The sequence below is a fragment of the Pantherophis guttatus genome, chromosome 2, assembly GCF_059756535.1.
Source record: "Pantherophis guttatus breed Tessera chromosome 2, ASM5975653v1, whole genome shotgun sequence".
Lineage (NCBI taxonomy): Eukaryota > Metazoa > Chordata > Lepidosauria > Squamata > Colubridae > Pantherophis > Pantherophis guttatus.
Genome location: NC_142064.1, coordinates 205,226,751 through 205,251,842, shown reverse-complemented (window position 1 = coordinate 205,251,842; position 25,092 = coordinate 205,226,751). Strand labels below are relative to the sequence as shown.

Here is a 25,092-nt window from a genome sequence, read left to right as displayed (position 1 = left end):
AGTTGCTTCTGGAATGGACTGCTGCTTTCTGTCCCTCATATCTTGCCAACTATGGCAACACCAACACAATTTTGTTCTGTAACAAATAACATTCCTCCACCCACTCATTTCCAAAAACAGAGCCATGGTAGTGGTAGCTGAGGCAGAATATCTTCAGAACATCTGCTTGCAGGCAACATGGATACAAAAATAATAAATAGCTAGTCATAGATGTACCCTTTCATGATTCCTAGCATGAATTGCCTAAGGTGATTTCTCATTCTGCCTATCAGTGAGGCTGTCTGTGAGTATAAATTGGAATCGTGTGCTTTTTCTATAAAAATAAATAAATAAATAAATAAATAAAACTCCATGCTACAATTATTTTTTAAAATAAAAACACTTCTATGCAGGAAGCTTTGTTTATGGATGAGGATAATTTACTAAATTGATATGTTGTCTTGACTCCTTGCAAGTCGCATGATCCTTGGAATGCCTTAAATGTATACTAAGGTTGCATATGAGAAAGTTTAAGGGGTGGATTACATCTGAAGGTAAGACTACATTGTGAATTTATAGCAGGAAGGGTTGTGGGGTTTTTTTGCAACACCTATTAATTGTGCAATATGAGAATTATAATTAATAGAATTGAATTTTTTATTCGGCAAGTGTGATTGGATACACAAAGAATTTGTCTTGATGCATATGCTCTCAGTGTACATAAAAGAAAAGATACGTTCATCAAGAATCATAATCAATTAAGCATAGCTGGAGATCACCAGGTAGAATCATATGGTTTCAGGAGCTTTTATAGCAACACTCAGCCTTATTAAGGATAAATAAGGATAATTAAGGATAAATAAATAATCCATGGCTTAGGGCCAGGGTACTTATGGGACCGCCTTCTGCCACCAATAGCCTCCCACCGGCCGGTTCGCTCCCACAGAGAGGGCCTCCTCAGGGTGCCGTCGGCCAGACAATGCTGGCTGACGACCCCCAGGAGGAGAGCCTTCTCTGTGGTGGCACCTACCCTATGGAACAATCTACCCCCAGAGATACGAGTGATCTCCGACCTTCAGATTTTTCGTCGGGCCCTAAAAACTCATTTTTTCCAGTTAGCCGGTCTGTCTTGATTTTAGGGTTAGTTTTAAAATTTTAATATTGATTTTAATTGACAAGTTTTAAATTATGGGCCAAATTTATAAATTATTTTAACTTTATTTTTTAACTGTGATGTTTTGTATAGATGTTTTTATCTTGGCTGTTCACCGCCCTGAGTCCGAAAGGAGAAGGGCGGTATAGAAATTTGAATAAAGTAAAGTAAAAGTAAAGTAAATGAAGTTTGTTTCTATTACTGTACTGATGTATCACAGCCCAGTTGCCTGAATTATTCTATGGAATAGATTATAAATGTGTATTGCTTAAAGGAATGTGTTGCCTCTTGCCTTCTAAATATTTTTTTCTCCCTAAAAGTAGTAATGTATATGCTGATCATGTTTCTAACTAGGTTCAGATTAGCAGCACACACACACATGAATCTACATATCGATGGGCATTGTAAACATAGATCATAATTACTCAAGATCAAACCCTAGTAAGGGTGAAATAAATAATAAAAACCCTATAAAAACCCTAGTAAGACCACCCCTGGAATACTGCAACCTATTTTGCTCACCATACTACAAAAGATGTTGAGACTTTGGAAAAAGTTCAGAGAAGAGCAACTAAGATGATCAAAGGCCCAGAGACTAAAACATATGAAGAACAGCTGCAGGATCTGGGTTTGGCTAGTCTAGAGAAAAGAAGAATTAGGAGTGACATGATAGCAGTATTCCAGTATTTGAGGGGCTGCCACAAAGAAGAGGGGATCAAATTATTCTCCAAACCACCAGAGGGCAGGACAAGAAACAATGGATGGAAACTAATCCACAGAAGCAACCTGGAATTAAAGAGAAACTTCCTAACAGTGAGGACAATTAACCAGTGGAACAGCTGGCCATCAGAAGTTGTGGGTACTTCATCACCGGAGATTAAGAGACTAGACAGCCACTTATCTGAAATTGTATAGGTTCTCCTGCTTGAGTAGGGGGCTGGACTAGAAGACCTCCAAGGTCCCTTCCAGATCTGATCTATTCTATTCTATTCTATTCTATTCTATTCTATTCTATTCTATTCTATTCTATTCTATTCTATTCTACTCTACTCTACTCTACTCTTAACGGATCGGGATATTTTACCACGCTCTTTTTTTATTCATTCACTATGTACACACATAAAAGCGTGTAATTTACGAAAGCGAAAGCCTGTAATTTATAAAACCGAGCTGTGCCCAAGCAGCATTAAAAAGTGTCTGGTTCTATTTCCTCCAAACAATAAGCAGAGTGCAGGCCCCGCCCTCCGTTCAAATACCAGGCCTCCTCGTTACCCGCCCAAATTTGTTTCGAAAGGGCAGCGATGGATAAACGTCTGGTCGCGTCTTCCAGCCAATGACAGGCGCTGCTTTCCCTAGCCGCGCCCAGCACACAGGTTAAGATTCAAAACAAGGCAGCGAGGACGCCCCGAGCCTAAAAAAAAAAAAAAAACCCCGCTTGGCTTTCATCCTTCTTGATTTGCGCTCCCCGAAGGAGACCCACGGAGGAAGAGCTGCTGCGTGGATGAGAAGGGGTGGAACCAGAACCCCGGAGCGTTCGAAGGGGCGGGGTATGGCCGGGGTTGGTTGCTGAAGGCGGTGGGCCGGTTGCGTGATCAGGACTGCAAAGAAGTTCTTATTTGCGCGGGTCCCCCGTTGTCATGGAGCTCACGAGTAGCAACATTCAGGTGTTGCTTCAAGCGGCCGACTATTTGGAGCGCAGAGAGAGAGGTATTCCTTATTCTCTTAAGGGCGGTAAAAGGGGGCGACGCGTCTATGGCTTTTAACCGGAGGGCGGCTGAACTGGGTCTTCTCGGGAGGAAGGGAGAGAGTGGGAAAGCGGGGGCAGACTGAAACCTCTAAAACATATTTATACATCTTTATCTATCTATCTATCTATCTATCTATCTATCTATCTATCTATCTATCTATCTATCTATCTATCTATCTACCTACCTACCTACCTACCTACCTATATATTTATATGTATCTATCTACCTACCTATATATCTATATATCTTATCTATCTATATCTACCTACCTACCTACCTACCTACCTATATCTATCTATCTATCTATCTATCTATCTATCTATCTATCTATCTATCTCTATCTATCTATCTATCTCTATCTATCATCTATCTACCTACCTACCTACCTACCTACCATCTATCTATCTATCATCTATCTATCTATCTCTATCTATCTATCTATCTATCTATCTATCTATCTATCTATCTATCTATCTCTATCTATCATCTATCATCTTATCAATCTATCATCTATCTACCTACTTACCTACCTACCATCTATCTATCTATCTATCTATCTATCTATCTATCTATCTATCCACACCAGAAGCCGAACATGGCTATGCTTCTCTCTCGCCTTACTGCGGACCAGATGCGTTACAATCGCAGAGAAGGCCGAAAACACGAAAGGCCCTGAGAAACCTCCGGTAAGGCTTCTTCAGTTAAACCTCAAACTGTTTGTTTTTATACCTTTTTCCCTGAAGACTTTAAGACGAGGAGGAGCACTGCCCTGATCTGGAAAACCAAGTCTTTGGAAAAGGTTGCATTTCCTTCAGGCCAGCGTTAAAAGTGTGGTCTGGGGACCCTTTTTGGGGGGGAGGGGGTCTGTGAAGTCAAAAGCTTTAAAATTTGTTTTAATTTTTAATAAATACTAATTACATGATCCACAAGAAACCAAAGCTCTTTGGGGTCCTCAGTCATTTTTAACAATGTAAAGGTGTCCTGAGGCCAGAATTTGAGAGCCACTAATCCCTAGACCAAGTTTTTGTGTTTTTACGTCTACTTTTAGTTTCATTTCTCTCACTAAAAGGAGAAAAAGTACTTGGAAGAGCAGTCGAATAGAAGAAGAAAGGTACTATTCACACAGGGGTGTAGTAACCAAGCCTTTCCAATTGAAAGAACAAGATATAGTCAAAAGTAAGTGGAGCTGGGTGTGAAATTTAAGAAGGATTTAACTGAAGGAATGACTGCTGGAATATCAGGAAGTATTTTTTTAGTAGCAATTAGATTGACTAGTACTGTGTTTAAGAAAACAAGACAAATTCCTTTGGAGTTTCTGAATGAGCTAGGTGCTTCATAATGCCTTTTCAATTGAAAGAAAAAGATACAATCAAAAGGAAATGGAGGCTGGGTGTGAAATTTAAGCAGGATTTAACTGAAAGGATACCTGTTGGAAGTATTTTTTTAGTAGCAATTAGATTGACTAATTATTCCTTTAGCACTTCTGAATGATGCTTCATAATACTTTTCCACTTTGTACGGAAGTATATATAGACTTGGGTTTAAGTCTTTGACTTGAGTTTGAGTCTTATAGACTTCATTATATAATACCAAAACATTGAGAAATGAAGCAAAGTTCATATTTTACCTCTTTTAAGGTTGTGCAATGAATGAAGATGTTACTTCTTAATATTGAAGTTACTGGTATTCATATTTTTTTAATTGATTTTGCCACTGTTGCATAAGCATGAGATTCTCTCTTTTAGCAAATCCAGCAAGTTTTTGGTTTTCTTTTGAATGGAAAAGATTATTGACCCCTCTCTTACTTCTTTGCATAAAAGAGGAAGGTTGAAATTGAACATAAGAGATTTCGGTGTGGCTGAATGCGTGCTTAGTTTGCTTCACTGAATGATGTCAATAGAAAAAAATTATCAATTGTTGGAATTTTAAATATAGCTCATTTTTGATTTGTGTTTCTATTTCCTTTCAGGTCTGTACACAATGAGTTGGAGAAACACAGGTACACTTAAGAAGGAATATTCTAATTGAGTTTTTTTAGGCTCCTCTCTCCCACATTTTCTTGGCTAGGGAGGAAGGATGGACTCATTTCTGCCTGGTCCCAGCTATATTAATAATTAGGAGCCCCAATTCCTCCATTAATTTTCAGGGTTAGTTTAGGCTCCAGAGTCATGATTTAAAAACATGTTTTTCTTTTTCTGAACCAGGAAATGACCTTTCTGGGTCCTTCCTTCCATTTATGTGCAAGGACACCCCTCACCTGTTTCTCAATAATTTCATACTATTCATATGTTCATTTGAACTGTTTACCAAGTTAACCATTTTCTATCTTACACAATGTATCATACCATCAATTAACCAGGCTGAATTTGCATAACAAACTAAGCACCAACAAGTGAATAAGGTTAACATTGGCCAAATTTAGTTTTGAGAAAATGCATATTTTTGGTCTTTATCTTGCCCTGGTAAGAATATTTCATTAATTCAAGACAATGAATTCATGCTCTTTGTAATTCTTTTCCAGATTTATTTTTCCTAAATATTTTAAGTATCCATATATTTCAGGCTTCCTAAAGTGCGAATAGCTGATTCTTCATTAGCTTGTTATTACTGCTGTTCTCATTTCAGGTCAATGAAACTGAACTGGGAATACAGTTGATGGTAGATAATATTTTCTATGTATGTATTTTCAAGTTGAAATGCAGACCAAGACCATTAACTCTTTGCTTGTCTCTTTCATACACATCTCAATGACCAGAGTTACTTATATTCTTATTAGCAAAGGAATATAAAAGATTCAGATTCCATAGTATACAAATATGCCTAGTATAACACCAATCCTTAGATTTTCAGTATTGTAATGCTAAAAAATGATAAATTGCTATAGATAACCTATTTACCCAATGAAATTACTGTGATTAGTAGATGGCTAAACTCATTGGTTTAGTTTCCTACATGCCTGAGCAAGCCTGCCGTGGGCTTGCACATGCAAAGTATGAATGAGTCTTGTCAATGACATCACTTTCAGGTCCAATTAGTTTTAAAAACCCTGTCTCCTCTGAATTGATTCCACCCAGAAAGTGGTGACTCAATATGAAAATCCGGGAATTAAGGAATTATTGAGATCAGACATATATTAATGATCTACTCTTTGGAAAATGTGGTTCTGCCTTGTTCTGGAATCTAGAATTCAATTAAGGCTTTGCCTAAAATGTGATTGTCCACAGTCTGTGTTTCTTCCCAGCAGAAGGGCCCAGCTACGGCAGTGTTTAGAACAGTTGAAGCAGCAGATCCCCACAAATACAGAGCGTTCTCGTTGCACAATGCTTAGTCTCCTGCATTGTGCCAGATTGCACATTAAAGTAAGTAATGTACCTCGCTTCTTCCAGGAAGCTGTAATAATATTGGGAATAACTAGACTGCCTTTCTTGACTGGTTTAGTTGTTGGTAATTTGCAAACGGTATTGAGTTTTCTAGTTTTAATATTTTATTAGAAATAACCCATGGCCTTTGAAGCTGAAAAATAGAAAAAAAGGTTTAAGCATGATCAAGTCAATAAATGGAAATGAATAAAGAAGGAAAAACCAATTTGTCATCTGAGAAATTGTCTAGAATGTATAAAGGAACTTCAAATCTCTGTTGGAAATTTGAACAATATGAAGGGACATTTTATCATATATGGTGGACATGTAAAAAATCCAAAACAAAATGGGTACAAATAAATACATTAATCCAGAAGATTTTAAAGATTAATGTACAATTGAAATCAGAACTTTCTGAACTGGGATTTATGGATAGCTAGAAAAAAACACATAGAACTTGTGCTTTTATGTATGACATTTGCAGATTATTCAAAAAAATTCAAGAGGAAAAAATTGACTATCCACAATAGAGGAATGGTTGGTGAAGATGATGGAACTTGCAGAGATGGCTAAATTGACTTCCTTGATTTTGATTACTGGAAAACCCTTGTAGACTTTTTCCATGAAATGGAAAAAATTATACCTATGACATGGTTTTGATTAAAAAAAATTGAATAGAAAAAAGTGAGCTTTTTTTGTTATCATAGAATAAGACAATTATATAACATTACATATATGCTACAAAGAAAATCAGAAGCTTTTTTCTGCATGTTTTCTTTTGTTTCCTTTATTCTGTATTAGTTATGTTTTCTTTTAAACTTTTAATAAAATTTATATTAAAAACAAAACCCTGTCAGCCTTCAAGTAAGTTTTAAGAACCAATGAAAGCAAAGGGAGAAATCGTAAATCCATCCAAGAGTAACTTTTTATAATTTCTTCAGTTTTGTGTTTAGGATGGACTACCTAGTAAATGCTTCCAGCTGAATTTGAGAAAGAAGCTGTATTATTTTTTGTTTCCAACAGTAATCAGTGTAATGTTTCTAGGAGATATGAAATAAAAGAATCTCAATTGTAACTCCAAATATTATTTTCTTTCACTCCCAGAAGCTAGAACACCAGGAACAGAAAGCTCAAGAAGTGAAAGAGAGGCTACGTTGTGAGCAGCAGAATTTGCACCAGCGCTTAGAAGAATTGCAAGCCCATCTGAATATGGAAAAGGCAGAAGCAGATAGCCTGGATTCTTCTCGGTTCTCCTCTGAGCATTCTGACTCAGGTGGGCAATGCCCAGTAATCATTCTAGTGCTACATCTTCATGATGCAGACAAGTTATGCAGCAAAAAAATGCACGGTCTGATAAGCAGAAAGTCACTGGCTACAATGTTAATGATAAAAAGGCATGGTAAATTTGGTGATTACCTCCTAGGGTGAGGATGACTGAGCCAGATTTACATTTGTTTTCATTTTATAGGCCACATGGCTCCCAGCCTACAACTAAAAAACAACTTATTAAAACAAAAAAAGGGAGTGAGGCTTCCCACAAGGAAGGCTTACGAAATCTCAGAGCAGGGGAGATCGTTCCAGAGGGCAAGAATTACAACAATATGTAGGCTTCCTGGGGTCCTGCAAGATGACTTTAATTGACAGGACCCAGAATATACCCTTCTGTTGGGCTGAACTGGACAGGCAGAGGCAACAGGAAATATGTGGTCTCGAGGAAAACTGGCTATGGCTATGTTGAAAAGGAAGCTAGTATAAGAGAGACTGCATTCCATTTGAATAAAGCATAATGCTAAGGGTTTGTTTTTTTTTGTTCTGTTGCAGAAGAGGAAGTGGATGTAGAAGGCCTGGCATCTGCTAGCATTGGAGATGTCATGGCTGCCTTCAGTACTCAGCAGGAGCACAGCTATTCCAATGTCAGCAACTTCTGGTTATGGACAGAAGTTCAGTTAGGAGGACAGCATTCATCTAGACAAGCTTCAAGCTTTCCAGAAATTACTTCGTGGCAGGGTAACTGATACATGGTTTATAAGACTGTTTTCTGTAAGTAAAGAGGAGCCCCCCTTTCTTACAAAAAAGACTATGCACCTCCTCATCAAACCAAGTCTTGCATCTCCACCTTCTTCACAAAACCAACTAGGACAATTGTTAAAAGAGTTACATACTGAAGCTGGCTAACTACACGTAACACATGGTGGCAAGAGAAAGAAGAGTGAGGTTTCAAAATAATTGATATACACTTGGTTTGGATAGCTGCATCTTACACCCCATCCTAGTTAAGGTTTGTGGAACAGGCAAGTCCATTCTGCAGAGACTTGGGCTGCTGAGGACCCCCAGGCATTTTAAACAAAAGATACTTAGCTCTTATCTACAGGGAGGATTTTAAAAATCCACATCACAACAGGTAAATGCTATGCTCAGCTTTTTTTTATATGGATGGGTCTTGTTGAATGGACTAATATTAAAGTTTTGCTTCAAGAGACCCTTTTGCCATTGCAAAATCTAGGTTTTTCTGACCTTTTGACTTAGGTGAACCACCTTAAGATGTACTCAGTGGGTTTTTGATAACTGGCATTTTTAATTATAACCTAACCTAGTAATTTGTAACATTTATTCACCAATAGCTACCAATTCTCTGAAGTCTCATATACGAAGGCTTGCTTTTGAGTTGCATAAGAGGCAAGTGTAAATAGGAAGATAATTAAATCATTGATGAAAAACAGATCCTGATACTGAAATAAATTGAAGTCTATTCTTTTAATGATAAATACACCTTTAAGAAAGAAGATGATTGTCATATTTGTACAGTCTCAATTAAAAAAACATAAAATCTACAGACATTCTGGTCAACTTCCAAAGGAAGGGAAGCTTAAGTTAAAGTGAACCTTCCAGTATTATTGTACCACTCTTGCCAGTGGCATTTAGTTCCTTCAGTGGAAAAACTGTTTTCTCACACGTACTGTTGCTTTTTTGTAGTAGCTGCCTTGCCAGCAAAGTCCTTTGCCTTCTCAGTAACTGCCAAGGCAGTCTCCTTGGCCGTTTCCACTAGTGTTTTAGATGGTGCTTCACCTGTAAAATCAATAAGCCAAAAGTCCAGGAGTAAATAAATATATCCACAGTACCTAGTTTTTCTGTAAAACTCTGGTTTGGAAAATATTGTATAAAATTTTAATAGTCATTACCTATGAGGAATGATTTTACATTTTTAATACAGGTAGTCCTCAATTTACAATCATTTGTTTAATGACCAAAGTTACAATGGCACTGAAAAAAAGTAACTTATGACAGTTTTTCCACACTTTATGATCTTGCAGGATCCCCATGGTCACGTAATCAAATATTTGGCAACTGGCTTATATTTATGACAGTTGCTATATCCTGGGTTCATGTGATCATTTTTTGCGACTTTCTGACATGCAGTGGTGAAACCAGATTCACTTAACTGTCTTAATAGCTTAATAACTGCAATGATTCATTTAACTGTGGCAAAGTAGGTTGTAAAATGGGATATAACTGTCTCACTTAGCAACAGAAATTCTGGGCTCAATTGTGGTTTTAAGTTGAGGACTACCTGTGGTACTTCAAACAAGTCCAAGAAAGCAATTAAGAATTTTCTTAATCTGCCTTTGTAGTTGCTATTACAAATGTACCCACCTTGCATTTTTCCTAGCACATATTCAAAACCTTTAGTAGTCTTGGTCACATTGCTCTTGAATCTAGCCAAGCCAAATTCCTAAAACAAGAGAACAATCAGTTGAGCAAGAAGCAGAGATAAAAATAGCCTCTTCTGTACTTATTAGGAGAGCTTAAATATTGAGCAATCAGCCTGGTTTTTCAACTAGATACCAGTAGTCCCAGATTGTTTATTACAGGCAGTCTCTTCTCTGTCATGCAAACACAGATCTGTAGCTCCCTTACCTGGATAGCACGGGAAACGCCAAAGAGACGGGAGGAGACCCAGGCTTCCCGCTTGACTTCTGTCCAGCTACTGTTTTCTGGGTTCTCTCTGTAAACACATCTCTCCTCCACTACCTGCAAGGGAGACAGCATTCCAAAATAACAATCACTTCCCCAAACCTTCTGAGTCATTTTATGTTGCAATAGTGGCTGCAAGTAAATGTAAAACATTTTACTATTACCATAAGACGTGCATGATTAATGTTCCAGGTGAATGTGGTCATGGTTCGATTCTGTAGGTCCACAATGGAATCTTCTAGGATGTAGACATGGCGGCCAACATTAGGTGGAAAGAAATGTTCTGCCCAGCGTGGCATCCGGTTGGTTTTGGTTAGCAGCCTCCTGGAAAGCAGTTTCTGGTCATCGGTCACCTCTCGGTGCAAGATATCTTCTGTTAGGACATGCTTGCTAGGTAAAAAAGACAAAAGAGAATTTAAGATACTACCCTATGTTGTGCAACTATAATTAAATAGCAGTATAACACTCCCTACTTATCTAGTCATGCAAATCAGTGGAGTCAAATAATATTTCTGTCTTAGCTACCCTATTTTCATATCTAGAATCTTGTCAAAAGCACACCTGTCCTGATTGGGAAGGAGAAATGGAGCAGCATTGCTTTCAAGTTTACTTTTGACAGATTTGCAGTTCTACTAGCATGCATTTATTTTATTTCAGAATCCAATGGGCAAAAGAAGTGGTCTCATGTTTAATTAGGTCGACCACCTTTTAATTATTCCAGCCAAATATAGATGTTAAAGTAGGGAAAGTAAGTTAAGTAGGACAGTACAGTGACCAAGATTAACCTTGTTAAGTTAATGAGATCAGGATAAAAGAGGCTTTGCCTACTGGCTTGAGAAGATAAGCAGTTGCTAACTAAATTTACCTCAGGAGTATTATTCTATACTATTGGGGTCTTTCCCTAAGAGGGGCTCATTTTGACAACGGTTTCTTCTAGCACCAGTTAAACCGAGCCAAACCATTATTATTGATCATTCTTTTCCCGCAGGAATCTTTGCATTTCTTTCTAAACACAGCAGCCAAGAAAAACCCCACCCCACCTTCCTATTATTTCAGCTTCCACTCGCAGTAGTAAAGCTCTCTCAGATGACGCTCGAAGCAGCCACAAACTCGGCTCAGCTCAGCTCAGCACCGCTCGCTCGCTCCCTTCCTCCCTCTAGTGGGAAGAGATCATCACACGGCGGCCTCTTCGCCATTAGGAGGGGAGTGGTGGGAAAAAAAGGAGGGCTGAGATTTGCAATCCCTCCGTTTTCTCCCCTTTCGACTTCTCCATCAGCTGCCCGCGGCTTCAGCTTTTACCCCTGGGGCGGGAATCCCGGGTCGGCGCAGAGCTTTTCCTCCCCATGATCGAGGCTGCAGCCGGAGCCACCCGCGTACTTACTCGGGAAGTCATCGCAAAACAGCTGCGCTTTTTTTTTCCAATAGCAAGCGGGATGAACGAGGCGAGGTTTCCAAACGGCAGCCCTTTTTCGCGTCTTGCCCCGAAAGAAGAACCTGCTGCGTGCAACTATGGCCCCCCCTCTCCGCCCAACCCACACACCTCCCTCTCTCTCTCTCTCCCTCTCTCAGCCCCCCACCCGCCCCGCGGCCAGGAGACGAGGGTCCCGCCCCGCAGACGGCGAGGCGGAGAAGAGTCCCGCGGTCCGTTCCCGCGCGCTCCCCCTGACCTGTAAGGGTTCGGGTAGCGCTGCCAAAAGGCGGTGAAGACTTGGTCCCAAGGCCCTTTCAGGACGCTCAGGGTCAGGAAGTACTTCCCCATCGGCTCCGCGGTCACCGATCCGACGGGAGACGGGAGAGGAGGAGGAGGAAGGAGCCGGCGGAGAGCGGGGGAGGCGTCACCCGGCTCGGCTTGCTCCGACCCGGCCTCACGCTCTCCCGCCGTCCCGTCCCCGCAAAGCGGGCAGCGCTAAAGATGGCGGCGGGAGCAGCAGCTGCAGGCGCACCGCAGCCGCCATGCAGAAACAGGAGAGCCGTAACGACTTCCGCGGGGCGACGGCGGCGCTTCTTCCGCCGCTTCCTCCTCCTCCTCCTCCCCTCCCGCTTTCAGCCCAGGCCCCGCCCCCCGCCTCAGAACGCGCTTGCGCTCCCGGGGAGAAGCCCCGCCCCTTTCCCCGGGTATGTCCTGGGAAACTGCTCGGCCGAGGCGGCCCGGAAGGAGGCCGCTGCTTTTCTTCGCCTCGTCTCCAGTAAGGGTGGTCGGCCGGGTCCAGCGACATGAGGCCGGGGTGAGTATCGTGTAGCGTTTCCCTCAGTACCTGCCGGGCCTCGTTCAGCGCTTCGGTCCTTGGGGACAAGTGGTCCGTACCCCCGGCGTGCTCCGATGTAATGCTAATTGCAGCGGGCAGCCATTCCTCGAATCCAAGTCAGATCTTCCTTTTCGCGCCGCCGAGGTCGATTCCTGCCTCTCGAGCTGCCAACCAGTGGAACTGCTTGCCTTTCATCACTGGAGGCTTTTAAGAAGGGACTGGACAGCCACTTGTCTGGAATGGCTTAGGGCAGGGGTGGGCAAATGTGGCCCTTTTACAACCCGTGGACTTCAACTCCCAGAATTCCTGAGACAGCCGAGCTCTCTCAGGAATTCTGGGAGTTGAAGTCCACAGGTTGTAAAAGGGCCACATTTGCCCACCCCTGGCATAGGGTCTCCTGCTTGAGCAGAGGGCTGGACTACAAGGTCTCTTCCAGCTCTGTTCTACTTCTGATGTTAGCTACTGATAGTAGGCGAAGTCTCTGAACTGGAAGGGTAAAAAACTTGTGCTTCTGGTCTGGTGACATTGTCTTCTCACGGGTAGGAGTATTTAACCTGCTGTTCGTAAGAAAAGGAGTGTTGGGTGTCTTCATCCAAGGCGCCATCACTCTTGGTAGCCAAATACAGAAGGAGAACAGAAGAGAAGGATGCCTTAGCTTTTGGTCAAATTATCTTCTCCATTGTGATGAATCACTGCACTTCCTCCTCTCCTTGCTTCAGGTGAACTTGCCTAACTGAGCTGCACCTCTTTGGCTGCTCCACCCGACTGAGTTGGGGGAGCTTAGGATCCCTCTGGAGGGCAACACTCGGCTGCCAGGGCAGGAGAATGAGCGGGCAGCGTGTGGATGCCAAAGTTGTGATGCTGGGCAAAGAGTACGTAGGCAAGACCAGCTTGGTGGAGCGATATGTTCACAACCGCTTCCTAGTAGGACCTTATCAAAATGTGAGTTTTGTCTCTTTTTTTGTGCTGAAAGTTTTTCCGCTCAATTGGACTGAATCCTTCACAATTCCAGCCATTTCTTTCCCCAAATTTCACTAAGTTTGGATTCTCAGGCTTGGTTTTATTTTAATGTTATAAGCAACATCTAATCAATATTAGCTGATATTTTCAGCTAAGCAGAGTTGGTCTTGATTGACATTCAGATAAGAAATTGCCTGGGAAATCCCAGGGCCATTGGCTAGATTGGATAGTCCTCAAACATCCAGGAGGAAAACAATGGCAAATCATTTTGCTAAATGATGCCAAGAGCTCCTTTTTTATTTATAGAGTTGAGTTCCCTTGGTGCAGTCACATAATTGAAATATTTTATTTCTTAAGGTTAGACTAGCCCCTATCTTGCTGAGTGTTAAGGAGAGCTATAAAACATAGCTATTAAAGAAAGTCCTGAGAAAAGAGACCTGGTACAAGATGAAAGCCCCACTCTGGGTTGGGCCTGGATGTTATTGTTCCTGATGACCTTTTTAATATTCTTCTGTTGCTATTCTGTTATAGAACTACTATTACAGTTCTATTGGATTTCAGAAGTAGAGACTGAATAAACAGATAAATGACAGCCCTGTGGCTCTAGTCATCAGGATTTGAATCTCAGAGGGTTTTTACATTACTTATTGTGAAATGGGGAGCGGTTGATAAACTGAAGTGAAACTATTTTAAAAAGGAGCCATTTTAACTGGGGCAGAGAAATCTACTTTCAGTTTAAGGAAGCTTTGCAAAAAAAAATTTCTGAGAAGTTATTGATTCTCAATATATAGCGTCTTATCTGCCAGCATGTATTTCACTCAGTAATGCACACTAAGAAGAGAAAAGGTTAAAGCACTTGTTTTTCCTGTTTATAAATCATTTATGCCACAGTTGCTTGGATATGATACATTTGCCTCTAAAAGAAGTCTTTGATTCACAACTAGTTGTTTAATGACTGGTTTGAAGTTAAGATGGACTTCCCCAGAGTTACTTATGACATGTTTTCAAAGATATGGAGGTAGCTTCTCTCCCTTTCCTCCATCAATATGATCGCATTTTGGGCATTTGGCAACAGGGTCTTTGCAAGGTCCGACAGTCAAGTGACTGCATTTACAACATTTTTGCTGGCTTCTGGTGTTTACTTCTGGTTTGGGGGGGGGAGTCCATTGGGTGAAATAAATTTGCATAGCAACCACTATAAAAATATTTTTTAAAAATGGATCCATTCACATGATGCCTTAAGTTAGGATTGCAGCAATTTACAGCTGTAATTCTGGGGTCAATTATGGTTGTAACTTGACTGTGTGCATAGCTGCTTTCCAAAACTGACAGGGATATCATAGCTGTGTTCACATCTACCTTTGTTATTTTAGACAATAGGTGCTGCATTCGTGGCTAAAGTAATGCAAGTGGGAGGCCGCACAGTAACCTTGGGTATCTGGGTAAGTCACAGTTGAAATAATAGATATGTGGGCTACAGTAAACAATAAAAAACAAGAGCACTTATGGAACTTACGTTGTGCAAGGTGATGAAGGACATTTTGTATAAAGAGAATGTTTCTTAATTTTACTTCACAATACTGACAGTAGATATGTTTAATCAATGTTTGTATTGCATTATGCATAGTTCTCTGTAATGTGGAACTATACTTTCCCACTAAGTGGAAATCTGACTCTTCTCCATTACCTTTCTCTAGGATACAGCTGGCTCAGAGAGGTATGAAGCTATGAGCCGAATATACTATCGTGGAGCAAAAGCTGCCATTGTATGTTATGGTAAGCATTCATTTGCATAAAGCCATCATTTACATTATGGTAAGCATTTATTTGCATGTTGGTTCAGGCAGATTTCTAGAGCAAAGCTGACCATCTTAGCTTGGAATCGTGGGAAAGTGCAATTAGAAAATGCCAAGTTGGAAAAGGCAAATTTTTTTGTACTGTTCGGACACCAACTGCTATTTTCATTTAGCTCCCTCCTCCTATGTTACCACTTGAAGGAAGTCATTTCACCCTGAAATATCTTGCAATAGGCTCTAGCTAAAATCTATTGCTACAAAGACCAGGACGGATAGAGCTACATCTATAATACAGCTGGGTTTGAGGGCAATGCTATAGAAATTATTCTTCTGTTCGATCACCCAGCAACCATAGTTGAGCTGCTTAACAGCAAATATTATATACTTAAATCTAATAGAACACTGTGAGACTCGTCCTGGTCAGGAAATATTATCAGTGGGGAAAATCTGATTTTCTTTTTCTAATCAAACAATTTCATAACTGTACAATAGTGCTTAAAAGTTTGTGAAACTTTTTGAATTTTCAATATTTCTGCATAAGTAGGACCTAAAATATCTATTGTCCACAAAAGTACTAAAACTAGTTAAAGAGAGCCCAGTTAAATAAGTTATACATAGTCTTCAGTTAATGACTGCTCTGTTCAGCAACCAAACTTTACAACACTGAAAAAGGTAATTTATGACTGGTCCTCAAACTTATGGCCATTGCAGCATCTTTGCAGCATCCCCACAGTCATGCAATTAGGATTTGGAAACTTCAAAATTGGCAGGTATTTAGGATCATCACATTGTCCCTGTCATGGCCTCATCTGATCCCAGTTCGGAGGAGGAGTTGGAACTGGGAGTGTCCGATGGGGATGGCATCTCCCCGTCCCTCCTCACAAGGAACACCAGGATTGGGTTGACTTAAACAGAAGCCGGGGGTGGGAGGGAGGTCATCTTTGTCGGGAACAATTGCTTTGCTTTAACATGCATTTTCCTGCCTTGGAAAAACTCTGCCTTGTATTGTGTTTCTGCCTGTGGAATTCAACTCTTGCTTGTGGACTCTGACCTTGCCCTATGGACCTGGAATCTTGTGTATGACTTACGGATCTTGCTTTGTGGACTTCCACTTTATTTTTGGACTTCTGGGCTTTTGCGATTTGGCTCATGATTATTGGCTTTGTTTGTGGAATTGTGGGTGGCTGCCTTCAGGGAAGTTTGGGATGGAGCTTTACCGGCCATTTGTTGTGGAATTAGCAGAGCAATAAAGGAGTCTATGGAAGCCTGCCTAGGCAACCTGGGCCAGAACAATCCCATGGTCACACATGGGATTGTTAATATCACGATAAAAGCGGCAAAATGTAACTATTTTTCTGCTCTTATCGCATCGGCAGATAACCGCCCAGCTGCCCTGTTTAGGGTGACCCGCTCCCTCCTCCATCTGGGAGCGCGGGAGGATCCCTTGCAGGGTCGTGCTGAGGATTTTGTTCAGTATCTGCACGATAAAATCACTCGGATTCGGGAAGGCTTGGTCTCTGACTGGGTAGGTACAGATGGGATGATGGGTGCCGGTCTTGGGACTGCCATTTGGGAGAAGTTTGACCCTGTTGCTCCCGAGGACGTGGATAGGATACTGGGGCGGCTGAATGCGACCACATGTTTATTGGACCCGTGTCCCTCCTGGTTGGTGCTGGCCTCCCGGGAGGTTACGCGAAGCTGGCTCCAGGGGATTATCAACGCTTCCTTGAGTGAGGGTGTCTTGCCATCCGCCTTGAAAGAGGCGGTGGTGAGGCCCCTCCTCAAGAAGCCTGCTCTGGATCCGGCTGTTTTGGCTAACTACCGTCCGGCCTCCAACCTTCCCTTCTTGGTGAAGGTTGTTGAGAGTGTGGTGGCGCGACAGCTTCCTGGGTACCAGGATGAAGCTATCTATCTGGATCTGCTCCAGTCCGGTTTCAGGCCTGGGCACAGCACGGAAACGGCATTGGTCGCGTTGGTGGATGATCTCTGGAGGGCTCGGGATAGGGGTTGCTCCTCTATCCTGGTCCTATTAGATCTCTCAGCGGCTTTTGATATCATCGACCATGGTATCCTGCTGTGCTGGTTGGAGGGGTTGCGAGTGGCGGGCACCGTTTTGCAGTGGTTCTCCTATCTCTCCGACCGGTCGCAGTCGGTGTTGGCCGGGGGGCAGAGGTCGACCCCAGGCACCTTGTTTGTGGGGTGCCTCAGGGGTCGGTCCTCTCGCCCCTTCTGTTCAACATTTATGTGAAGCCGCTGGGTGAGATCATCCGTGGCTTTGGGGTGGAGTTCCATCAGTACGCTGATGATACTCAGCTGTACATCTCCACCCCAGGCCATCCCAGCGAGGCCCTTGAAGTGATGTCCCGGTGCCTGGAGGCCGTGCGGACCTGGAAGGGGAGTAACAGGCTTTGACTCAACCCTTCCAAGACCGAGCGGCTGTGGCTTCCGGCGTCCCGGTATAGCCAGCTGGTGCCATTGCTGGCTATTGGGGACGAGTTATTGGTCCCCACGGAGAGGGCTCGCAACTTGGGTGTCCTCCTGGATGCACGGCTGTCTTTAGAAGAGCATATGACGGCCGTGGCCAGGGGGGCTTTTTATCAGGTTTGCCTGATTCACCAGTTGCGTCCCTTTCTGGATCCGGACTCCTTACGCACAGTCACTCAGGCTCTCGTCACTTCCCACCTGGACTACTGCAATGCTCTCTACATGGGGCTCCCCTTGAGGAGCACCCAGAGGATCCAACTGGTGCAGAATGCGGCCGCGCGGGGGATTATGGGAGCGAGGGGGCACTTCCATGTGACACCTCCTGCGTGAGCTGCATTGGCTTCCAGTGGTCTTCTGGGTGCGCTTCAAGGTGTTGGTTACCACCTTTAAAGCGCTCCATGGCATAGGACCTGGGTATTTGCGGGACCGCCTTCTGCCGCCGATAGCCTCCCACTGACCAGTACGCTCCCACAGAGGGGGACTCCTCAGGGTACCGTCAGCCAGGCAATGTCGGCTGGCGACCCCCAGGGGGAGGGCCTTCTCTGTGGCAGCTCCTGCCCTCTGGAACGATTTGCCCCCGGAGATACGAAGGATATCGGATCTCCGAGTTTTTCGCCGTGCCCTAAAAACTTTTCCATCAAGCAGGGCTGACGTGAAACCCCCACCCCCTTTTTTTTTTTTTTTAGCCTTTTAAATTGTCAATGGGTTTTAGTTTGACTGTTTTAAATTTTGGGCCAAAGTTATATAATTCTTTTAAAAATTTTAAATTTTGTATTGGTATGTGTTTTAGTTCTGGCTGTGCACCGCCCTGAGTCCACTAGGAGAAGGGTGGGATATAAATTGAATAAAATAATAATAAAATAATATAAACAACAGAATTCTGGATATTCACTCTGAAGTCTGATCTTCACAAAACAAGAACGTGGAAGTCTGTCACAGTTTGACAAAAGGAGATTTCTGAAGACTTCTGAAAGCTGTTCTGTGAGGAGGAATGGGCTAAATTTCCTCTAGCTCATGTTCAGGACCGATCAATAGTTATTGGAAATGTTTAGTTGGTTACTGCTGTTCAAGGGGAGTTCACTAGTTACCAAAAACAAAGGTTGACTTATTTTTTGTCACATACAAATATGTTCCTTTAAATCAGTTTTCCTCAATAAATAAATAAATAAATGAATAAATAAATATAATTTTCTAATTTATTTAATTGGGTTTTTCTATCTAGTAAGTGACTTGTGTGGAAAACATACTACATATTTTTGCAGAAATACTGAAAATTCAAAAAGAACAACATAATTTTCAGCACGAAAGTATATTATTATTATTCATATTTCTATGCCGCCCACTCTCTGAGGACTCTGGGTGGCTTACAACAATCGACAGTATACTAAATAGCATATTGCCCCCAACAATCTGGGTCCTCATTTTACCCATCTCGGAAGGATGGAAGGATGAGTCAACCTTGAGCCGGTGAGATTTGATCCACTGATCTGCGGAGCTAGCAGTCAGCTGAAGTAGCTGCAGTACTGCACCCTAACCACTGCACCATCTTGGCTCTTATATATACAGAATTGAAATTGTACTTTGGTACACAGATTCTGTTGTGATTTAATGAATTGGGTCTCTTTGGGGGATTGAGCCAATAAAAATGACAGGTATCTGATAACCTTGCTTAACATGCACATAAAGTAGCCCAAATGGCTATGGTGTCAGGTCAACACTGGCTTTAATAAGAGCCCTTGACGAAGATATTTGTACTTTCTCAACTGAATTGATCCTTCTAGTTTCTTGACATAGTTTACTTATGCAAGGATGAATGGAATTGCTTTATTTAATCTCAGGGGTGGGATCTAGTCCTGATACTTCCTCTTTCCACAGATCTTACTGACAGAAGCAGTTTCCAGAGAGCAAAATTCTGGGTGAATGAACTACAGAACTTTGAGGAAGTACGTTGATCTCTATTTGTAGGCAGAGAAAAATTGGGTACTTGGCTTTTCCAGGACAACATCAAGAAAAATTGTGGGATGATGTTTATGGGGTCCTATCAGTGGTACCTTTTTATAATATGTGGATTAGGGTTGTTTGGATGGTTCAGATTATCTGTTTATTGTTTTTCTGGTGTTTAAAGTATAAGCCTCGTAGACTTCTTTTGGAATTGGATAGCAATAGCATATAAAAATACTGCTATTAGTTTTTAAAGAGAATAAATTCCCTCACCTCCATAGGAGATGCTTATGTTAGGCATTGATGTAGGCAATTGAGACACTGGAAGTACATTTTGGGAACTTGGCTTGGTCATTATGTTTATCTAATTTATCTCCCAGTGTTTGTTAAGTTCAAAACTGCTTTGGGGGACCTTCTGAGATGTTTCTAGTTAAAATACTAAACAGAATGAAGACTAACTAGCTTTCACAGTATAAATACAAACTATAGTGATTCCTATGAGGAGCAAAGTGTCAGTGGACACTTCATATATTGAAAGTACTTACCTTGTTTCTTTCTTTGTAGAACTGCAGGATCTATTTGTGTGGTACCAAAAGCGACTTACTTGAAGAGGATAAGAGAAGACGAGAAATAGACTTCCATGATGTACAGGACTATGCAGATGGTGTGTTTTTGTTTTATTCTGTTATAGATCAGTGTCCTTCTTGTCCCTGTAAGTCATTTATAGGAGGTTCAAATGTTCCATTGACTATGTCCTTGGAAAGGCAGACCATGTTTATTTATTGGTTATAATTCCTCATGAAAATGACACTGCTTAAAATTGCTCAGTTTTGAGAGGAGGGCAAACGGTTCCACTGTCGTCTTTTCTAATACAGCAGTTTAAGGTTTGCAATTATGTGAGTTAGGTGTTGCCCTTCAGGGAAAATAATGTGCATCCACCTTTTTGGAGCAATGTCATTTATTTTATTAATTAATTAATTAATTAATTAATTAATTAATTAAATTTTTATACCGCCCCCTCTCCCGAAGGACTCGGGGCGGTGAACAGCCAGAATTAAAAACACACAATGCAAATATTAAAAAACATTAAAACGAAATTAAATTATCTTTGGCTTCTCCAATTTAAAACCCCTTACCTATAAAATTCCCCAATTAAAAATTTTTTAACCCAGCCCTGCTTGCTGAAATAAAAAAGTCTTTAGGGCCCGGCGGAAGGTCCGGAGGTCCGGGATTAGTTGTATCCCTGGGGGTAGCTCATTCCAGAGGGCGGGTGCCCCCACAGAGAAGGCTCTTCCCCGGGGGGTCGCCAGCTGACATTGCCTGACAGACGGCACCCTGAGGAGGCCCTCTCTGTGGGAGCGTGTTGGCCGGTGGGAGGTTATCGGAGGCAGAAGATGGTCTCGTAAATAACCAGGTCCTAAGCCATGGAGCGCTTTGAAGATGAGAACCAACACCTTGAAGCGCACTCGGAAGACCACTGGAAGCCAATGCAGCTCGCGCAGGAGAGGTGTCACGTGGGAGCGCCATGTCGCCCCCATAAGTACCCGCGCGGCCGCATTCTGCACCAGTTGGAGCCTCCGAGTGCTCCTCAAGGGGAGCCCCGTGTAGAGAGCGTTGCAGTAGTTGGCTGGAATATTCATGTTTGTTGAAGGGGAGGGGGAAATGATCTGATTCCAAAATGGCTGTAATTTGTATAGATTGCTCCTGCTCTAGATCTAGCCCAGAGGTTGAGGGTTGTAATAGTTGATATCAGTTACTAACAGTTGAGAGTTTTAATACAAAGCAAAGCATTTATCCTTGCCTTCTGACACATCATTCCAGAGATCAAAGCTGAGCTGTTTGAAACCTCAAGCAAGAGTGGACAGAATGTAGGTGCGTATCTTGTTTCTGTGCATTACATGCATTATGCTAAACATGTCTGGCATTCTTGGAACAACCTAATTCCAGAATAGGTAGAATGTGTTTAATCATATGTTCATTCCCCTATTTTTCTCTCCTAGTGTTGGAGATAGGAGAGTGTGAATGGAGTTATTTTTTATCTTTTCTTGATGAGAAAAGACAAAGCAACTATTTTTACCTTCTCTTCAACTAGAACAGGGGTCAGCAATTTGCGGCTCTGGAGCCGCATGCAGCTCTTTTGTCCCCCTGCTGTGGCTCCCTATTGGCTGAACCACCACTGGCTGGCCCCATCCCTCACCCTCCCCTCCAAGTCATTCCTCGCCTGGCCTATATATATGAGAGAGAGAGAGAGAGAGACAGACAGACAGACAGACAGAGATACCTGTTTCCTACAGAAAAGAAAGCACTGGGAGCAATAGAACCTGAGTAGGCGTGGCTGGGAGTGTGTCATATGACTGGGTGGGAGTGAGTGACATCGAGTTGGTCACGCCCATCCAGGTTTTGTGGCTCCTGGTTCTTTTCTTTTCTGTGGGAAACTGGTCCAAATGGCTCTTTTGAGTATTTAAGGTTGCAGATCCCTGAGCTAGAACTACAATATAACTCTTAAGCAGATCTGTTCAGAAACAAGTTGTACTTAGTTAAATTAACTATCCCACTGAGGGTATACAAATAGACAGACTAAAAGGATTACATTTTTGGCTGCCTCAGCAGTTTATCAATGGGATTTTCATTGTTTGCTGTATTTTGAGTGTTTCATTGCTCTATGTGATTTTATTATCTCTATTTTTTAAGATGAGCTTTTCCAGAAGGTGGCTGAAGATTATGTGCATTTTGCTGCCTTTGAGTTAACAGGTGAGTTGCTGAACCAGGTGAGTTCTGAGCATCTACATCCACTTCTAAATCATTTGCTGTATTCCTGAATTAAGACATATCCAGCATATTATTCCCTGTGAAACTGAGACCTGGAGACCTTTAACTAAATTTAGAAGAATAGTTATGAATGTGTCCTGAGAAGTATGGAAGGCAGCAGAATCTATGAGCATCTTTTCCAAATACACGCTCCTGTCTTATCAGTAACAGGGAGGATTAGGAATGATGACCACAGAAGAAAGGTATTAGCTTTTATGTGTTACACACATTTAAGTGAATTGTGACTGCCAAATTTTTCCACAGAAATTTTAATGGAGCCTTAACCTTAATTTGTTTGAAATCTGTACAACTTGTATAACCTGTATGTGTTTTGCTTTCAGAGGAAAAAGGAGTTGATCTGAATCAAAAGAACACTACCACCTATTTTTACAGCTGTTGTCATCACTGAATTCTTTATTTTGCCAAAAGTAACATTTTCCACCAGAGATAGCAATTCATGCTTTTTCTGGTGGGTCACATCTTCTACTTGCTAGTTGGAATGCCTTGCCCTTTGGATATGTAGAACATCATTTGTTGGCCGTTATCCAAGGAAACAGAAGAGAAATAGATCAAGGATATGAATATGCTGCAAAACGCGCTGCCTTGTTGAGTGGAAGACTTGATTGCCTTGTGCTCCCTTCCCAGCAGATATTGACTAAATTATTGAACTGTGTCAAGAATTATTATTTTTCATCACTATGCACAAGAGACCTTCTGCTGACTAGGGTTGTTTCTGCTATTTTGAAGATGTTGCCTGATTCTTAAGCTTATTTAAATGGCTTCTAATAAGTTATCTACATGTAAATAAAAGGCAGTGTGGTCTTGTGTGTTGAGGGATATGGTCAACTTTCTATTTCTGCTGAAAAAATTTCAGATTTGGAGAAGCACTTGGGGATGAGAATTTATCTGCAATTACAGTATGTCCAGAACTGCAGAAAATTAGGAAAAGAATCTGTGTCCTGGTTTGACTGCATATGTCATACACAGGTGGTCCTCACTTAATAACCACTTGTTCAGTGACCATACTTATAATGGAGCTGAAGGAGTGATACTTACCTCTTCTGATACTTGGGATGGTCACAGCATACCTGTGGTCACGATTGCCATTTGTGACCACCTTTGTCAGTTTCCTATAACCAAAGTCAACAGGGAAATGTATAGGTTGCAAATAGTGATGGTGTGATGATGTTTAATGATGGCAACTGAAAATGCAGGAATTTCTATCATAAAGTGACATGGTTACATAACCTCACACTTTACAACTGCATTGCTTAGTGATAGAAATTACGGTATTGGTCACTGTTGTTAAATGAGGGCTATCCGTCAGGGCCATATGAGGAAACTTTCTTACCTCCAAGCCATCTCAGAGTGGTTTAGGGATAACCATCAGTTTCTGCCAATTAGCAGCTGTCAATGTAGCAACAGAAACAACCCTTCTTTCAAATAGGGGTCTCTATTGAGATAGCTTAATCAGAGTTGGCCAAAGTAATTTAATACAAGAATGCATACAAAATAATAAGGCCCAATACTATGAAAGGATTTGTTTCTAAATTTTACACTGAGTAGAACTACATAGAAATTAGGATACTGGCGTTCCAGTGCAGTTACAGCCTGGTGCAATATGGGAGCTAGAGAATGCTAGAAGGCTGTAGAGTGAGATGATCACAGATGTAATTCTGAAAATGCTTTTCCTTTCCTGACGGATGGGTGGTAATGTTTTCTTTTATAAACACTAGCAGTAGTAAGGTGTACAATATATTTACACTTTACCTGTTAATTTGTCACTGCAAAATGGTTTTTCTACCTTTGGAGTTTTAAAAGTAGGACAACCTTTTACAAAGGCACTAAAAAGAAGGCTGCACATTGTTTTGGTTAATGATAGAAAGTGGCTCCATCATTTTAGGATGGTGAATAAGCAAATGGGAGTTTTCCTATATTTTTGCTCAGCTGGAACAAGGTCTCGGATCATTCTTTGTTATGTAGATGTAACTGACAAGAAGCAGCAGGACAGAGGAGCCATAACTTTTTAGCTGCAACCTATCTCTTAAAATTGGTTGACAAATGCAGCCTCTGAATTTTGCTTTGTGGCTTAATTCCCAAAGCATGATTTTTTCCGAGGAAACTATCCATTATTTTTATGAAAAATGCAAGCAAAGTGTGTGTCACAAAACAGCAAATTAGTTAAACTGCCCCAAACCATCTTATTGCCTACCACACAAGCCCAATATGTTCTGTACAGGAGGCAGTTACTCCATAGCCCTCAGCTTCTCAAAAGTATTGAGGCTATCAATGATTAAAACCTGTCCATCTATTTTGATGTATGGTGGTTTTGCTTTTCATTTGGGAAAATAGAAAACACTTTCCACATTTCGCTACCAATAAGCTCACAACAATCTTGGGAAACTTACCTAAGTTTCTAGCTATAGTAAGGTAGAAGTTAAAATGCCTTGTGTTAAGCATCCAGTAAAAAGTACATTTTAATTTTGCAGCACACTTTAAACAGTTTTTAATAATTTAGTCTGGACAGTTTTAATAAATCACCAGAAATAAGCTAGACTTCACCTTGTCCGAGTGGCAGACAACATTGTGCTGTCTTGGGGGCTAAGCACTGTTGGGCCCATTTACTGTTTGGATGGGGAAACTACC

At 41.6% G+C, this 25,092-nt stretch overlaps 3 protein-coding genes across 7 annotated transcripts; 2 read left to right on the top strand and 1 right to left on the bottom strand.

Moving 5' to 3' along the window:
- The first annotated feature begins 2,402 nt into the window (after nucleotides 1-2,402).
- MXD3 (MAX dimerization protein 3) lies at nucleotides 2,403-8,958 on the top strand. Of its 4 annotated transcripts, none has more exons than XM_034442386.3 (6): nucleotides 2,403-2,839; nucleotides 3,467-3,566; nucleotides 4,850-4,879; nucleotides 6,125-6,239; nucleotides 7,344-7,512; nucleotides 8,061-8,958. In XM_034442386.3, the coding sequence occupies exons 1-6, from the start codon at nucleotides 2,770-2,772 to the stop codon at nucleotides 8,252-8,254; spliced, it is 678 nt and encodes a 225-aa protein (XP_034298277.2). In that variant the 5' UTR covers nucleotides 2,403-2,769; the 3' UTR covers nucleotides 8,255-8,958. The 4 variants fall into 4 exon arrangements, with proteins under 4 accessions (XP_034298277.2, XP_034298267.2, XP_087743760.1 ...); XM_034442376.3 differs by having other exon boundaries at nucleotides 2,411-2,839; nucleotides 6,122-6,239; XM_087887634.1 differs by having other exon boundaries at nucleotides 2,416-2,839; nucleotides 3,470-3,566.
- A 16-nt stretch (nucleotides 8,959-8,974) lies between these two features.
- On the bottom strand, nucleotides 8,975-12,256 carry PRELID1 (PRELI domain containing 1). The gene is made up of 5 exons (XM_034442407.3): nucleotides 11,879-12,256; nucleotides 10,376-10,601; nucleotides 10,155-10,268; nucleotides 9,891-9,969; nucleotides 8,975-9,305 (listed from the first exon to the last, which is right to left on the bottom strand). Exons 1-5 carry the CDS (start codon nucleotides 11,968-11,970, stop codon nucleotides 9,187-9,189), a joined length of 630 nt encoding a protein of 209 aa, XP_034298298.1. The 5' UTR covers nucleotides 11,971-12,256; the 3' UTR covers nucleotides 8,975-9,186.
- A 24-nt stretch (nucleotides 12,257-12,280) lies between these two features.
- Nucleotides 12,281-24,757, top strand: RAB24 (RAB24, member RAS oncogene family). Of its 2 annotated transcripts, none has more exons than XM_034442420.3 (9): nucleotides 12,281-12,436; nucleotides 13,177-13,399; nucleotides 14,791-14,859; nucleotides 15,115-15,193; nucleotides 19,573-19,640; nucleotides 20,203-20,302; nucleotides 21,460-21,510; nucleotides 22,330-22,389; nucleotides 22,788-24,757. In XM_034442420.3, the coding sequence occupies exons 2-9, from the start codon at nucleotides 13,283-13,285 to the stop codon at nucleotides 22,853-22,855; spliced, it is 612 nt and encodes a 203-aa protein (XP_034298311.1). In that variant the 5' UTR covers nucleotides 12,281-12,436; nucleotides 13,177-13,282; the 3' UTR covers nucleotides 22,856-24,757. The 2 variants fall into 2 exon arrangements, with proteins under 2 accessions (XP_034298311.1, XP_087743761.1); XM_087887635.1 differs by having other exon boundaries at nucleotides 22,330-22,406.
- Nucleotides 24,758-25,092: the final 335 nt, after the last annotated feature.